Raw genomic sequence first — 18,472 nt, forward strand, 5'->3', positions numbered from 1 at the left:
ACTGTTGAAACCAGTCCTCCTCTCTCTCTCCCCTTCCTCCTCATGTCTCTCTACCTGTTTGTCTCCGCCCCCCCCCTCCTCCTCCTCCTCCTCTCTCACATCGCGGCTCTCCCTTCAGTCTCGCTGCTGCTGCTCTAACGGTACCAGCTCCGCCCGCCTCTCCGTCTGTCCCGGTGTCTCTCTCGGTCTCACCTGTCTCTCGGTGGTCCACCTGCCTCCCCCCACTTCTTCCCCCCCGCATCCATCCGTCCCCCCTCCCTCCCCCCGCCGCCCTTCTCCTCCTCCCCCCTCTCGGTGCGGACATGCTCCGGAGATGAGGCTCCGAAATGTCTCCTTCCTGACGGTCTTGTTGTTCGGGCTGTGCGGGCTGGTCTCTCTGTCCTGGTACACCGCCTTCAGCAGCTCCAGAGGTACGACCCGTCCCGCTCTGTCTGTGTGTGTCTGTGTGTGTGCTCGTTTTGTCATGCTGGGTCCTGGTGGAGGGGAGGGGGGAGTGGGAGGGGGATGAGGGGGGGCAAGGGGGGTCGTAAGGTTTGGTTGCTGCTCTGCTTTGTGTTTTGAATGTTGCAGGAAAAAAAAAACGCATGATGGTGTTGATGTGCGGCTGCAGGCTTCAGAGGTAGAGGGAGCGCTCGGTTTGTTACACCTCACATGCCGGCTGGTAGAGGAGAGGTTCCACAGGAAGGAGAGGAGGAGGAGGGCGGGGTTTGATTGGTGTTGCAGAGACTCATGATGCTGCTGCTGCTGCCGATGTGAGGGCATCAGGGGAGCGCTTGGTTTGTGGTGCATCACATGTCCACTGAGGGAAGATGGTCAGGATGAAGGTGGTCTGGGAGGGGGGGGTTGTCTGGGAGGTAATGAAGGGAGCGCTTGATTTGTGGTGCACCACAGTTAAAGCTGCAGGTGTTTGATTGTGTTGCAGCTCCTCCCTGAGTTTAATAAGTGTTCCTGTTAAGGTAATGGAGGGAGCGCTTGTTCTGTTGTGCCAGAGCTGCCCTTCTGAGGAGTCTGGATGATAGGCTGAGGGGTTGTTTGATTTTGTTACAGCCTCACTTTGCACTTTATAAAACAGATAAACAGTTGGTGTGAAGGGAACCTCCAGGTTCTGAGGGAAGCGCTTGGTTTGTGATGTGGTCAGAGGAGGTGGACAGAAAAGGAGAAGAGGAGGGGTTGGTTTGATTTGAGTTGGTTGTAGCCACGCTCCGTTGTAGAAAAGGAAAATGATGCTTTTGCATATGGAGGGAAGCTCCAGGTCGGGAGGTGACGAAGGGAGCGCTTGGTTTGTGTTGCACCAGACATGAGCGAGGGTAGCGAAGGAAAAGAGGGGTTTGTTTGATTTTGTTGCACATACATTTTGTGCATCTCTCTGAATGTTGAATGAAGCTCCAGCAGAGACGTGTAGCAGGGTGCGTTTGGTTTGTAATACCTGCCAGTTAAGAGGAGAGGGTGCATTAAAGAGGATAAAGAAGAAGATTAAACCTTTTGATGGGATGACACTGTTGTCCCCTAGGCAATGAGGGGTGCGCTTGATTGCTGATGTGCAACATGCCTGCTCATGGAAGGGGTTGGTTTGATTTTTTTTGCGTCTCTTCTGAAGTAGGGAAGGGAGCGCTTGATTTGCCAGTTGAGGGGTGAGGTTTGACATCCCACACAGTTCAGGATGCTGGGAGGGAGCGCTTGGTTCACATGTGGAGGAGGGTCAGGGTTTGTTTGTTTTTGTTGTGTTGCAGAAAAAGGAACGACATTGTTCGTCACTGGAGGTACTCCTGGGAGCGCTTGTTTGGAGTTGGCCTCGCATGGCAGGAGAGGAGACGGGAGACAGGGGAGGAGGAGACAGGAGGAGGGGAATCTGTAGGTCATCGAGGGAGAGCTTAGTTTGTAATGTGGTGCGTCAAGAGGAAGATTTGAGGATGCTGAAGAAAGTCTGGGCTGAACGTTCGGTGGAGGTTAAAGGAGCGCTTGGTTTGTGTTCCATGATACAGAAGAAGAGACGGGTGGTGTGGATGGAAGCAGGAGAGGTGTTTGTTGTGAGTGTGAGTGGACCTCCTTCAATTAAAAGAAAGGTGTTTGATTTGTGTTTCTTGCTGTGGGTGCGTTTGTTTTGGACCGAGGTTCAGGTGGAGCAGCTCCTGAGCAGAATGGGGTGCTTCATTTATGATCCCTCACAGGCCTGTGCGGGAGGAGACGACTCCACCTCTGGAACAACACATGTATGCTCCTGGAGAAAGGGAGCGCTTGGTTTGTGGTAAATCACAGGCCTGGTTGGTGGAGGGTGTGATGTTTAATGTGTATGTGTGTGTGTGTGTGCGTGCGTGTACCTGTCAGTGATAACATATTTAGACTCAGATGCCAGCTGCACGCCCAGGTCTATGGGAGCGCTTGGTTTGGGACTCCCTGCAGCCTGTAATGGGGGGGTGGTGCTTTTAAAGGAGCATTTGGTTTGGTCACAGGCGGGTGGGGTTTCAGCTGTTGTGTACCAGATTAAGTCTGGAGCTTCAGGCTGCTGTGCTTGGCGTGTTTGGGGCAGGCGGGTGGAGACCAGACGAGGATGGGCGCTTCATTAGTGATACATTTCCTGCCAGATGAGACGGGTGGTTAAACACAGCACACAGCGGTCGGGTGGAGTCAGGTGGAAGAGGGGAGTGTTTGCTTTGTAGTAAAACTCATCTGCTTGTGCTGTGCTCAGGTTTTATTTTGAAAAACATCCTCAGCTGGTGCGTTCAGGGACCGTCTGACAGCAGTGTTTCCTGATCTGAGGCAGGTTCAGACTCGCCGCTTCAGTTTCGATATCTCCGATGTGTTTACAGACGTTTGTGCGGTTTAATTGTCCTGAAGTGAAATCTGATCTCCGACTGTTGAACCAACACATCTGACACACACACACACACACACACACACACACACACACACACACACACACACACACACACACACACACACACACACACACACACACAAACAGAGTAGAAGCTGCCTGTTATCTTCTAATAAACAGTAGAATCAGATTGTGATCTCTGAATCCTGTTCTGATCATCAGCTGATCATTAATCAATAACTGGACTTCAGTCGTCAATCAGGAACTTTAAACATGAAAGATTTCAACAAAAACTAAATAATTCACATTTTATTCATCATGTCAAACATTCTGCTGATAATTTATAAACAGTTTCACAACATTTTATACAAATTTATAGGCTATTTTATTTAAAAGTTGTGGATATTTTGTATTACAGAGTACTACAGAGTATTATAGAGTGCTACAGAGTACTAGTAGTCTGTAGCACTCTATAATACTCTGTAGGACTGTATAATACTCTGCAGTACTGTGTAGTACTCTGTAGTACTCTATAATACTTTATAATACTCTGTAGTACTCTATAATACTCTGTAGTACTCTTTAATACTCTGTAGTACTCTATAATACTCTGTAGTACTCTTTAATACTCTGTAGTACTCTATAATACTCTGTAGTACTCTTTAATACTCTGTAGTACTCTATAATACTCTGTAGTACTCTATAATACTCTGTAGTACGCTATAATACTCTTTAATACTCTGTAGTACTCTATAATACTCTAGTACTCTGTAGTACTGAGTTTCTGACTGAAACACTTCTGCAGCAGATTTTTGTTGTTTTGATGCCAAAACGTCAAATTAGAGTGAAAGTTCAGAAAAATCAGTGAATCATCTCAGACACACACACACACACACACACACACACACACACACACACACACACACACACACACACACACACACACACACACACACACACACACACACACACACACACACACACACACACACACACACACACACACACACACACACACACACACACACACACACACACAGAAACAGACACACACACACACACACAGAAACACACACACACACACAGAAACAGACACACACACACACACACACACACACACACACACACACACACACACACACACACACACACACACACACACAGAAACAGACACACACACACACACAGAAAACACACACACACACACACGCACGCACGCACGCACACACACACACACACACACAGAAACACACACACACACACACACACACACACACACACACACACACACACACACACACACACACACACACACACACACACACACACACACACACACATCCTGCCTGGCTTCGTTCTAATGTGATAACTTCTCTGTGCTTCTGTTCCACAAACTGATCCATGAAATCTGTTCAGTACTTTGTTGTAATGTGTGTGTGTGTGTGTGTGTGTGTGTGTGTGTGTGTGTGTGTGTGTGTGTGTGTGTCATAAAATCCAACTTAAAAACCAATTAACAGCAACAGAAAACATGAATAACTCTGTTTCCAGTTTTATTAATTTTTTTTACATTTTAATTTGAAAGGGTTGTGACACTTCCTGTTCTAACTTCTTTTACAAAACACACATCTGTGTAAATTATCAGTTTCATTTGATATTAAGAGGTTAAATTCATTATTTAATTTTAAATATGTAATAATAACTTGTATATATACATATAATAACTGTCCCTTTAACTTGTCTCTGTGTGGCTCGTTACCATGGAAACAATCTGCTATTAACAAATCATCAGCTACAAATATGTGGAATTAGAAGTTTATTTATGTCATTAAAAACAAAATCCTTTGTGTTAATTCCAGCTCAGTTCATCGTGGAAACATTAAAACATCAGGAGTTTAACAGGAAGTGTCAAAATAAAAGAGTTTTATATTTCAGATTTGCCTGGAAAACTATGAAATTTAAGAGCAATTTATTTGTTAGTGTGTTCAACGTCCTGCCTTTCAATGGAAGTTTACATGAACACTTATTCAGCATTAAAGACATGAATCCACGTCCTGTTGAAGAGGGGGGACTCCTCTTTGACAGACAGAAGGAGGACTATTGATTTCCTCCTCTCTACCTTCGCTCCTCCTCCTCCTCCTCTTTGTTTTGTGGCAGCGACAGAAGATCTCCGACAGTTTGGTCAATATGAGGGAAACCGAGACTGTGTGTGTGTGTGTGTGTGTGTGTGTGTGTGTGTGTGTGTGTGTGTGTGTGTGTAATGTGAGCTCCAGATTAACTGATCTGTGTCACAAAAGCTGCAGTTTGAGGTGTCAGTCACTCTGTTAATGGCTCTCTCTCTCTCTCTCTCTCTCTCTCTATATATATATATATATATATATATATATATATATATGTGTGTGTGTGTGTGTGTGTGTGTGTGTGTGTGTGTGTTAATAGAGAAATGTTGGGGGTTGTTTCAGGCTACCAACCACTGAGGTGCGGGCAGCAGTGAAGGTCGCAGTCAGACTCAACACACACACACACACACACACACACACACACACACACACACACACACACACACACACACACACACACACACACACACACACACACACACACACACACACACACACACACACACTTGTATGGATCTTCTGGGAATATTTGGAGCATCGTCTGCTGTCATGGCAACTACTTCTATTAGAATCAGATTTATTGGACAAATTCCTTCAAAAGGTTAGTAGCTGGACAGAACCGGAGGTCATTTCATCATCAGTTCTGGATCCTAACGGGATGATAATGTGTTAAAGACGATATTGAGAGTGCTGTGCTGATTTTGCCGTCACACACCGTCCTGTGTTGGTGTGTCTGCCGGAGAGTCTCAAGACGCTGTGAGGAGCTGATGAATATTTGATGTGAGCTCCTGCAGGTCGAGTTGCACTCAGAGGCTCAACAGGTGGAGAGGAACTGTCGAAGGACTCAACTCGGTCAGAGCAAAGCTTCATATGTGGGACGGAGATTTCAAAATCACACTCACACATTTACTCAAGAAAATAACCAGCAGATCGATTTATGACAAAAAAAAAAAAAAAAAAAAATCATCAGCTGACGTCAAATCTAAAATATTTTGAACACTCAACCAACTGCAGCAATAAAATACTCCTTATTCTTTAATGCATGACTAATAATCTCATCATGTAAAAGAGCATCAGGCTGCAGGCGACTTTATGACTTCAAGAACATTATTCTGAATAAACATACATTTAGAGTAATTTTACAGTGTGATATTTGTACTTTCACTGAAGTGAAGGATGTGAATACTTCCTGCAGCGGACAATGACCGGAGTCCGGAGCTTTATTGTCGAGTCCCTGAAGAGACTCTGACACGTTTTATGAATATTTCAGATCGTTATCTGTGAAGGAAACACGAGAATGTTTGTAAAACAGCTGGTGTCTCCGATACGATCAGGAATCAGGAGTCTGTTGACACGTTCACTGGATGACCTCTTCCTCCAATTGGTTTCATGTGAAAAAAGTTTCTCATGAACGAAAACGTTGCAGCTCTCAGAATTATTAATAACTTTTTAACTACATTTATGTGAAGTTAGAAGAGACAGACATTTACGTATAAACAAAAAAAGAGGAGGATTTTATTTTTATTTTTTTCAAAAATAACATGAAGATAACGTTTTAATAACACTGTTTGTACTTTTACTCCAATCTAAAAGATGTAAGTACCTCCACCACCAATGTGTGTGTGTGACCCTGAACTACAGATTACCCCTCAAACACAGAAACACACACGTCAGGTTTCATCCAAATGTAGCGTCAATTTAAATCACATTTTCAGAAACTGTTTCATGTTTCCTGCTGTGATGTGAAGAAAATAAATAAACTGTTGTTGGTGCTGATTCTTGTTTCCACGGCAGCGAGACGACAGAATGAAAGAGCATCAGATAAACCTCTGAACCTCTAACTTCACATGTTTGTAGCTGATCCGTTGTTAATAACTGAGAGCTGCAGCTGTCTGATACGTTTAGTTTTGTTTCGTGAACAACTTGTTTCACAAAAAAAAAAAAAACTGCCGGCCTCCACACAGCAGGGGGCGCTGCTGCACACAGAGGTTTAATCAAGCTTCTGAATCGGTTCGTACGTTTCCGATGCAGTTTAAGTCACGACGCTTCTGGATTTATCCACTAAATCTGTTTTCTTGCGATCTACTTTTATTACGAACTTTTCCATGTCAGACAGGCGTGAAAAGGTTTTTGTGAGATTTACTTTTTTTATTTTAGAAGTTTTTGAGATATTTTTCATGCACAGAACAGTTGCAACTGGTCTATATAGATGTCTTGATTAAATATAAAGTAATTCAAATTTGTGGATAAATGGTTGATTTAGCTGGAAGTTGTGGATAAAACAGTTGAAATAAATGTTAAATGATGGATAAATTATTGAAGTGTATGAGTCATTGACAATTTTTTGAAACCTTTGAAAAATAGAAAACATATTGTAATAATATTGACTTTTTGTGTCAAATAACATTCAGTTTAAGGATATTTTTAACATTAAAACTTGTCTTTAATAAAGTCTGAATTAAAACTGAATGATGGAACAAAAAGATCTGAGAAACACTTTCTTTGTCTGTCGTAACAAGTGATGAGGCAACGAGTGTGTGTGTGTGTGTGTGTGTGTGTGTGTGTGTGTGTGTGTGTGTGTGTGTGTGTGTGTGTGTGTGTGTGTGTGTGTCTGTCAGAGGTATCAGGAGGACAACATGTGACCGACTGCCTCCAGCATGTGACGGAGTGTGTATGTGTGAGATTTCATGTTTTGGACGTGACCTTTGACCTCTTGTTCTGCCGTCTCTCTTCGAGGACACTCGCTCTTTGTTTTGCAGCTCGAACTCTCGTTCGTCTGTCGTTTATCGGGTTGAAATCTTCAACGTGTGCAGGATGCAGCTGCTTAGAAACGATGGTTTGTTGTTGTTTCTCCATCACTTTATCATCATGTGGATTATGTCGGGGTCAAATAGGGGTCAAACTGAGGTCAGTTTGAGTTTGTAAGATACTTTTAAAGCCTTTGAGTGAAGCGTCAACCTGTAAACCTGCAAAACGCTGATGCACGACAAATTTTAGTCTGAAAATGTGGAGAAAAAGTCATCTTTGTGTGATTTGTGCAATCCTGATTATTGCAACCCAGAATCATGACAAAGCGTGAAATTGACACGCTAATGCTAAAAAACATTGTTCGGGTTCAGAAACAAACAACAACACACGATTCAAAACGTCTTTGTCCCACATGACAGTCTGTGGTTAATGCCAACAAGCCCCGCCTCCTGCCTCCTCATACTGTGGAGAAATGTCCTTTGTACTCTTTTGCAGTCATGCCACATTTATGTGTGTAACTTTCACGCTTACAAAATGTGTAACTTTTACGCCTCGACAGCCCAAAGCGTGTCTATCTCACTTTGTTGTACAAATCTTTTCTTTATAAACGTAGATTTCTTGTACAGTTTTATGAAGAACGACATACGAGCCGCAACAATCGCTGTGTGACATTTCAGAAGCTGAAAATCTTATCAGAAGCTCATATTATTTTTTGATCGTTGGTGGAACTGAATGAACATCAGAGCGCCCTCGTGTCTCGTTTTATAAGCAGAGCGATTCAGTTGATGGTTAAACATGGACAGTAAAATAAAAATCGTTTAAATTGAACCTCCAGGAAACCAAAAGAAACACAATTAAACCAAAGAAGAATAGAAGGAAACCGGAAGAAGGGAAAATCAATTGGAGGAATAAAGTCTACAAAGAACCAATAAAACCATCTTTAATCTGAGATTTAAACACAGACGGCCGTGACTCCACTTTGAAGTCAGACGTTCTAGAACCCGAACAAAGCTGCAGAACAGAACGTGTCCAGGACGGAGAGAGCTGTTGAAGTCGGTGCACCTGCTGGGGAAAAGAAATCTATCTCAGCACCGAGAACTTCCAAAAACTTAAACAGCTGATCTCAGGAAAACCAAACCTGCAGCTGGTCGCTGACTCGTGACTCCGGACTTCTTTAACAGACGAAGATGAAGGCGTTCGATCAGCTCTGAAAACCTGCCTCAGAAACACACGGGCAGTTTAGACAGCGTGACCATGAAACTTTTATGCTGCCGGCTGCAGAACTCTGGATGAATCTTGAACTCTGTCTGTTATGAAGTGACTTTACTCTGAGAAACACACGGAGGAGAAACGATCGACACGCGCCTCCAGAAGATCTGCAGAAAAAACCTTTCGGCTGAAATCTCTGCTGCTCAAAACCACAACTATGATTTCTGCAACATATTAAAATGTCTAATAACCTCATACAAATGCAATCTGCACATAATAGTAAACAGGATGCATTCAAAGAGACGTGGAGGGTAAGCAGAGACAGATGAGCAGAAAGAACGCGTGTTTAAATGTAAGAGGAGGAAACAGAATCAAGAGGAGGAGGAGGAGGAGGAAGATGAAGAGGAGGAGTAGGAGGAGGAGGATGATGAAGAGGAGGAGGAAGAAGAGGAGGAGGTGACAGGGAGTCTCTGTACTGAATCAGACCGGCTTCCTCACACAGAGAGAACCATCTGTCTACCAGAAACCCAGTATGTGTGTGTGTGTGTGTGTGTGTGTGTGTGTGTGTGTGTGTGTGTGTGTGTGTGTGTGTGTGTCCCTACACACTGGTTTACTGTAAGTGAGTAATGTGAGCGTTCAGGCTGAAGGCAGCATTACATTAGTTGTTTTAAATCTCAGTCAATTCACTTCAGTTCAAATGACTTCAGTGATGATGCATATAACACTGCACAGCATTAACATTAACACATTAACATTAACACACTAACATGAACACATTAACATTAACACATTAACATTAACACACTAACATGAACACATTAACACATTAACATTAACACACTAACATGAACACATTAACATTAACACATTAACATGAACACATTAACATGAACACATTAACATGAACACACTAACATTAACACAATAACATCAACACACTAACATTAACAATAACATTAACACACTAACATTAACACAATAACATTAACACACTAACATTAACACACTAACATTAACACAATAACATTAACACACTAACATTAACAATAACATTAACACACTAACATTAACACACTAACATTAACACAATAACATCAACACACTAACATTAACAATAACATTAACACACTAACATTAACACAATAACATTAACACACTAACATTAACACAATAACATTAACACACTAACATTAACACAATAACATTAACACACTAACATTAACACAATAACATTAACACAATAACATCAACACACTAACATTAACAATAACATTAACACACTAACATTAACACAATAACATCAACACACTAACATTAACAATAACATTAACACACTAACATTAACACACTAACATTAACACATTAACATGAACACACTAACATTAACACAATAACATCAACACACTAACATTAACAATAACATTAACACACTAACATTAACACAATAACATTAACACACTAACATTAACACAATAACATTAACACAATAACATTAACACAATTACATTAACACAATAACATTAACACAATTACATTAACACAATAACATTAACACACTAACATTAACACACTAACATTAACACACTAACATTAACACAATAACATTAACACAATAACATTAACACAATTACATTAACACAATAACATTAACACAATTACATTAACACAATAACATTAACACAATAACATTAACACACTAACATTAACACAATAACATTAACACAATAACATTAACACAATTACATTAACACAATAACATTAACACAATTACATTAACACAATAACATTAACACAATAACATTAACACACTAACATTAACACAATAACATTAACACAATAACATTAACACAATTACATTAACACAATTACATTAACACACTAACATTAACACAATAACATTAACACAATTACATAACACAATAACATTAACACACTAACATTAACACAATAACATTAACACAATTACATTAACATATTAACATTAACACAATAATATGAACACAATAACATTAACACAATTACATTAACACAATAACATCAACACATTAACATTAACACTAACATTAACACACTAACATTAACACAATAACATTATCACAATAACATCAACACATTAACATTAACACTAACATTAACACACTAACATTAACACAATAACATTATCACAATAACATTAACACAATAACATTAACACACTAACATTAACACAATTACATTAACACACTTACATTAACACACTAACATTAACACAATAACATTAACACAATAACATTAATACACTAACATTAACACAATTACATTAACACACTTACATTAACACACTAACATTAACACAATAACATTAACACAATAACATTAACACACTAACATTAACACAATTACATTAACACACTTACATTAACACACTAACATTAACACAATTACATTAACACAATAAATGTTTTGCAGCTTTATGTCATAATAAATTACTTATCTTTGGGTTTTGGACAGAAGACGTCAGCTTTAAACCTTAATAATATCTTGATGGTAGTTAAAAGCTGAAAACTGACTTTGCCCTGCTACCCCCCCACACACACACACACACACACACAGAGAGGATATAAGTGTTGTGGTTAATTGGTTGGTATTCCAGTTTCCCTCCAGATGTGGCCCCTCGCTCTCTAAATGCCCTCTTTGTGTCCAAAAGCTGCTCGAGTCTTTTTCCACAAACCCTCTCATTCACGAGCTGCTACCTGACTCCGTTCACCTCCACCTCCCAGACGGGTGGAGTGTGTGTGTGTGTGTGTGGAGGGGGGGGGGGGGGGAATCTGGGCCTCGGTATCCTGTATCCACACTGATTCAGGTCCACAGCTCTCACCGCCATAACAAGACATCCTCCATCATTCTGTTCTCTTTTTATTTACGACTGAACTTCCTCGTCATCACAGAGACCTCAGACTGACCTCAGACTGACCTCAGACTGACCTCAGACTGACCTCAGACTGACCTCAGACATTTAGATTTCCCACCTGGACGAACTCACAGTGACATAAACAGCTGTCTGAGGTGGAAAATAAAACTGGAGTAATTTCTTGTCCGATCAGATCAGAGGTCACGGCTGCTGTGAAAGCTTCCTGTTCGGTGTTTCTGCAGCGGAGCAGTTCATCATAAAGTTATTCTTTGCAGAGAGACACATGCTTCAAAAAGAAAAAGACCAACCTCATAGAAATGTCTTTCCTTGACAGAAATAATTTTTTTAACGTTTTAATTTCAAAGAATTATATTTCTATTTTCCGTAGAGTCTCACAGTTGTTATATTTTCTGGCGTTTGTGTTCTTGGTCATAAACTTCAAGTCAGCTTCATGAATACATCACAACTCTCTCTCAAATATCTTCTACAATCCGTACACTCTTCCTTTTTTTCCCCTCATAAATGAAATACTTTTTTTAAAACTAAACCAAACAACAGTGCTTCCTTTAATTTGAAGAAAACACAATTTAGGTAACAAATTATGCTTAATTCAACATACTTTAAAAAAATACATTCAAAACTCCAACATATGTTTTAAAGAACCAGATCACGTTTTTTTTTATCAACATAATGGAAAACACTTTTCCCTCGGTGGTATTGCAGCTTGAGACGCTTCTGTATCGGCCTCATTTTTCAGACCTGAAGCAACGAACACTTTTATAACCAGTATGTGGTAGTAACACATAAATGAACCATTACTTCCACAGATATTTGGTATCGTAGCGACCAAAGTGTCTCCAAAGCGCTCCCTGCTGGGCGTTTTCAAAAAGTGATTGTTGTTTATGAGCTGGGAAAAAGATTTGGTGGACACACGACCTTAAAGACTCAATAACAGCTAGAACCTTTCATAGGACACCTGGATCCTCCTGAACTTCCTTGAGTACCTCAAAAACCCTCCAAAATATAAAACCTGAAGGACTGCTGAGTTCAGGGACCGTTAGGAAATCCCTGAACCCCGTTTCAAACTAATAAAACAAAAAAAACAACCTCTTGAGGCCTTTGAGAACAACCTCAAGACCTCCTGGAACCATCTGAAGAACATCAGGAAAGCTTTAAGGGGCTTTTCATGAACTCCTGAGAGTCTTATTGTGAAAAACCGGCCACTAAGAGGGAGAAGAGCTCCTTCCTTTTAAGGGACAGACAAGTATTGGGTCACACGGACTCCCCCAGGAAGGAGCTGATTGGCCGACTGAGATAAGAATCTCGTTACCACGTCAACGGTTGAGTGCCCTGTCTGTCAAGCGTCTGTTCCCACGGTAACAAAAGCTCCCATTTCCCCCCTTATTGGACCTCCTCCACCCCCCCACCCCCCTCGCCCGTCTGTACACACACATTTCAAAGGATGGGAACGGAGTGTGTTCGGCCCGGTTCTGCTGTCTCTGTGAGGACGTGCTGCGTTTCAGAACCGTTTCAGGACATTTGGTCCCGCCGTGTCTCCAGAGGCTCGTTTCAGAATTAGACTCGCTTGAGATGTTACGATGAAGATGAGGATGAAGAAGAGTCCTCACAAGTATACCAACCTGAGTGTGTCGGACTGAGCAGTGTTTTTATCCTCAGAGCAGGAAGACCGGAGAGCTGATCCTGTTAGAGTGGAAACACACACACACACACACACACACACACACACACACACACACACACACACACACACACACACACACACACACACACACACACACACACACACACACACACACACACAGAAACACACTCTGAATGTGTGTGTTGCCATTTCTGTTAGAAAATGTTGTTGGCACATTGTTCCAAAAGACTTGAATGAAAGACTTGAGTCAAGACTCAAATCTTTAGAAGGCCAGTCTAGGTCTGGACTAGGTCTAGATCTGGTCTCGGTCTGGACTAGGTCTAGATCTGGTCTCGGTCTGGACTAGGTCTAGATCTGGTCTCGGTCTGGACTAGGTCTAGATCTGGTCTAAGTCTGGACTAGGTCTAGATCTGGTCTAGGTCTGGACTAGGTCTAGACTAGTCTAGGTCTGGACTAGGTCTAGATCTGGTCTCGGTCTGGACTAGGTCTAGATCTGGTCTCGGTCTGGACTAGGTCTAGATCTGGTCTCGGTCTGGACTAGGTCTAGATCTAGTCTAGGGCTGGACTAGTTCTGCACAAGGTCTAGTGTAGGTCTAGGTCTGGACTAGGTCTAGTCTTGGTCTAGTCTCGGTCTAAGTCAGGAATCAAGTCCTTTGGACCTGTTTCTAGACAGGACTCAAGTCTTTAGATGGCTCGTCCAAGACAAGTGTTTTGGACCCAGGGAAAGAAGGATTCAAGTCCGAGAAAGTCCAGTTCAAGTCTTTTGGACCAAGTCTGAGTCAGGTCTCAAGTGTTTGAGTCCAAGTTAAGTCTCACATCTCTAAAGAGGAAGTGTCACTCAGAAAACCGATGTACAAACTCTGAGAGTCGAGTGCTCTGTACGCCCTCCATCCACCCCGTCCTCCTCCTGGACACTCTGATGTATTAATGAAGCGCTCCATTCATTCAAAACTCACTGTTGCCAAATGATATTTGAGTTGTACGAGAGTTTCACACTTTGTTCTGAGCTGCATTCAGTCGATGTGAACGATGAGCAGCTGGAAGACATCGTTGTGTTCGTAGCTCCGGTGGGTCTGAAGGTCCTCCAGGGTTTTACAACCACATTAAAAAACACACACACACACACACACACACACACACACACACACACACACACACACACACACACACACACACACACACACACACACACACACACACACACACACTGCTGCCTTGTTTAAATAGAAGAGATACTTGAGCTGAAAGAGTGTGTGAGAGAGAACAGACCACTCAGTGTAAAGTCCACTCACTGAGCCTGAAGACCACCAGACACACACACACACACACACACACACACACACACACACACACACACACACACACACACACACACACACATACACACACACACACACACACACACACACACACACACACACACACACACACACACACACACACACACACACACACACACACACAGACACACACACACACACACACACACACACACACACACACAGACACACACACACACACACACACACACACAGAGACACACACACACACACACACACACACACACACACACACACACACACACACACACACACACACACACACACACACACACACACACACACACACACACACACACACACACACACACACACACACACACACACACACAGACACACACACACGCACACACACACAGACACACACACACACACACACAGAGACACACACACACAGACACACACACACAGACACACACGCACACACGTACACACACACACTCTGTGTCGTCCTATCTCAGTGAGGACTGTTGCTGATATCATGTCTCCGTCTCCTCACCTGAACCTGAACCAGAACCTGAACCAGAACCATCTCCTGCAGAACATTTGGGTTTTTCACTATTTTGTGCTGCAGTTGATTTTTGTGTGTTTGTAGTTATTTTTCATGTGTTTGGTGCTTTTTTGCGATTGTTTTGGATCTCGTTGTTGTTGATTTGTGTGTTTGTTGTTTTCATCTCTCTTTGCGGACACTTTGTGCCTTTTTGTCATCTTTTAATTGATTTGCGACTTTCTGCAGCGGTTCAGTGCCTTTCAGCGATTGTTTTGGATGTCTGTAGTTTTGCAGCCATGTCTCTGTCTCTGTCTCTGTCTCTGTGTCTCTGTCGTTCGGTGATGAAGCTTCTCTCTGCTGCCGATCCGTCGTTTTGCGGTCTTTTAGTTTGTATCTCTATTGTTTTGACGTCGGATGACTTGTTTGCGGTTGTTTTGTCTCTTGGTGGAGATTTTTTTTTTTTTTAAATTTCTCTCGTTTTGTCGTTTTTTGACGTCTTTGTTATCAGAAACAGAAAATACTTGGACGAGTCCTTTAAAGAGAAATAAGTAGATTTTTTTTTTGTTGTCTGTCCTGAGACTTTCGATCTGGAGGAGAAACTCCATTAAAATTATGATTTAACAGAGAAAAGTGCTATTTGATGGAAGATGTGTTGAGAGTCTCTGAGTTCCAGATAAATGAAGTGAGAGGTCTGACTCACTCTTCAACTACAACTCGTTATATATTTGTTCTTGGACCATATTAAGGATTTATTTTCAGACTCTGAGAAGTAGTGATCTCAAAGTTCAGCTACATAGAAACTCTGATCTTTATCTTCCTTTTTCAGAAATGTTTACCAAGTCTGTCCATTTAACGAGGATGAAGCGGTTTGTCTTCTGTCTCCACCGACATCGTCCACGTTTTTTATCCACTGATCAGAGTCAGATTTTAGAAGTCTGCTGAGTTACTTTTTTTAATCATTTTAATGTGTAAATTAAATCCAACGGATGCTCGACATGACTAAACATTCACATATTTAAAACCAAGTTTAAAAATAACTAACTGTGATCAGGAGACGGATGAAACCGACCAATCACAGTTCAGTAATCGATCCGTTATTAGCAATGTTTTCATCTTTTCAATAACATTTTTTCTACTTTTTTAGTTGGAAACATTTCAATTGTTTTAATAAAATTAGCATGAAGGTGAAATGTTGAGATTTATTGATATTAATTTCACAATAATGAATTGATTAATCATGAGAAAGAAGAGCAGATCATTTAAAATGAAGATGCAGCAGTAACTTTCTTCACTGTCTTTACCGCTGAATTACAAAACTGTGAATTATTTTTCTGCCCCGAGTACTTTTACTTTTTATATTTATTGTCCTTATTATACTCTCATAGTTTTACTAGAGTGGATTTATTTGAATAATTTCGGTGTAAATAAATAATCAGACTGGAAAATGATGTGTGTTTATGATAAAACCACAGCAGCGAAGGTTGTGAAGTGATTTGTTGTAAAACGCGTATGTTTGTTTTCTGGACACCGATTCGTCTCCGATGATCCAGAGTCGGTCCCTCTGTTGCCACGGTAACCTGATAATTTATTTTAGCGTCAGAAGTAAAAAAAAAAAATCCAATTACAGGACCTGCCTGGTTAAAATATCACAGCAAGGAGCAGAGGTGCACTCCAGTGATTAGACCGAGCCCACGTGTTAATAATACATCCAGTAATTACGCCAAGCCGCTCTTTAATTAGAGTTTCCACACGAATTAGATCATGTGATATTAATTAGAACATGTTTAATAATTTGTGAATATCTGAAGTGTTCGGGAGGAAGAAGAGGGAGGGAGGGGAGGCCATCGCCGTGGCAACAGCAGCACATCGATCGCCTGCCTGCCGGGTCGGGAACAGGTCAAGTGTTTTAGAACATCACAAACCACAAGATGTGACCTTTGACCCCAGGCTTTCTGCACCCGCTGACAGTTGTGTGTGTGTGTGTGTGTGTGTGTGTGTGTGTGTGTGTGTGTGTGTGTGTGTGTGTGTGTGTGTGTGCGTGCGTGCGTGCGTGCGTGCGTGCGTGCGTGCGTGTGTGTGTGTGTGTGTGTGTGTGTGTGTGTGTGTGTGTGTGTGTGTGTGTGTGTGTGTGTGTGTGTGTGTGTGTGTGTGTGTGTGTGTGTGTGTGTGTGTGTGTGTGTGTGTGCACGCACGTACAGTGTGTATCACATCAACAACACACACACTCTGAACACTCAGCATGGAGATGTGTTGTCTCACAGGAAGTTCATTTATTAGTTTTATCTTTGTTAAAAAATAACAGGAAGTAAATGGTGTTCATGAAACATGGTTTTCAAAATAAAGGTCACTGTGTGCGTTGTGTTGGTCACATGAATTAAAACAAACATTAGCATACAGAGTGCTGACCTGCAGACTGAGTGCATCTGCTGACATCAATTATTTACTGAGTGTATTAACTTCATTCGCCTTCTGCCGAGTCGGCATTTTTAGAAAAGCGCCGTCAATAAGAGCCCCGTCGGACTTTGTCTCCACGCGTCGTAGAAACATGCGTGTGCAAATACTACACGTACAGCACATGCAGTTGTGCTGAGTTGCCTCCTTCTGATTATCAGAACATCAACGTTAAAATACGGAAATAAACATCGTTAACTCTGGAAGTCATGTCAGCACTTATTAATAACTCTTAAAGCTCGTTTCAACCTCAGTCTGTTTCTAAAAGAGTTCGTAGCTTCAGGTCTGTAAAATGGTTCTGATCCAGAAGTGTCTTCAGCTGCAATACCAGCGAGTGCCACTAGAGGTCGGCTCCAAAAAGCCTCCGGCTCCATAGACTCCCATTCAACTTCTCTCATCAAATCCAAAGTGAATAAAATGTGTCCATCAGTTATCTCGGTGTTGTTAGCTAAAGTCACTCCTTCTTCTTAGTTTTCTGGAGGTCCATCTGAAAATAATCCCTCATTCATTAGAAAAGAAGATTCAAGAAGACCTGTTTTTGGGGGCGTGTCTGTTTGATTGACAGGCCTGTGGTGCAGTCAGGTTACAGCTATCGGTGGGCGGGACGTAGTATCGTCAGGTTTCCGATCAGATCGGTCAGATCCACCTCTGGCTCCTCCCCCAGCTCGTCCAAATATGGTCACTTCCTGCTCCAAACCGCTCCGAACTAACAAAGATGGTGACGGACAGAATCTGAACTGGAGGATTCA

General features: G+C 41.8%; 1 protein-coding gene across 3 annotated transcripts in view; it reads left to right on the forward strand.

The window, feature by feature from the left end:
* Positions 1-132: 132 nt before the first annotated feature.
* The window catches only part of mgat4b (alpha-1,3-mannosyl-glycoprotein 4-beta-N-acetylglucosaminyltransferase B), a 65,505-nt gene continuing 47,165 nt past the window's right edge, over positions 133-18,472 (forward strand). For all 3 annotated transcript variants that reach the window (XM_069719526.1, XM_069719528.1, XM_069719527.1), the window contains exon 1: positions 133-410. In XM_069719526.1, the coding sequence (XP_069575627.1) occupies positions 314-410 (97 nt within the window). In that variant the 5' untranslated portion in view covers positions 133-313. The remainder of the gene's footprint in view (positions 411-18,472) is intronic.

This window comes from Brachyistius frenatus, unplaced genomic scaffold (assembly GCF_029030835.1).
Source record: "Brachyistius frenatus isolate BFR_SWC_R1_liver_20210118 unplaced genomic scaffold, ASM2903083v1 Contig_216, whole genome shotgun sequence".
Taxonomy (NCBI): Eukaryota; Metazoa; Chordata; class Actinopteri; family Embiotocidae; genus Brachyistius; species Brachyistius frenatus.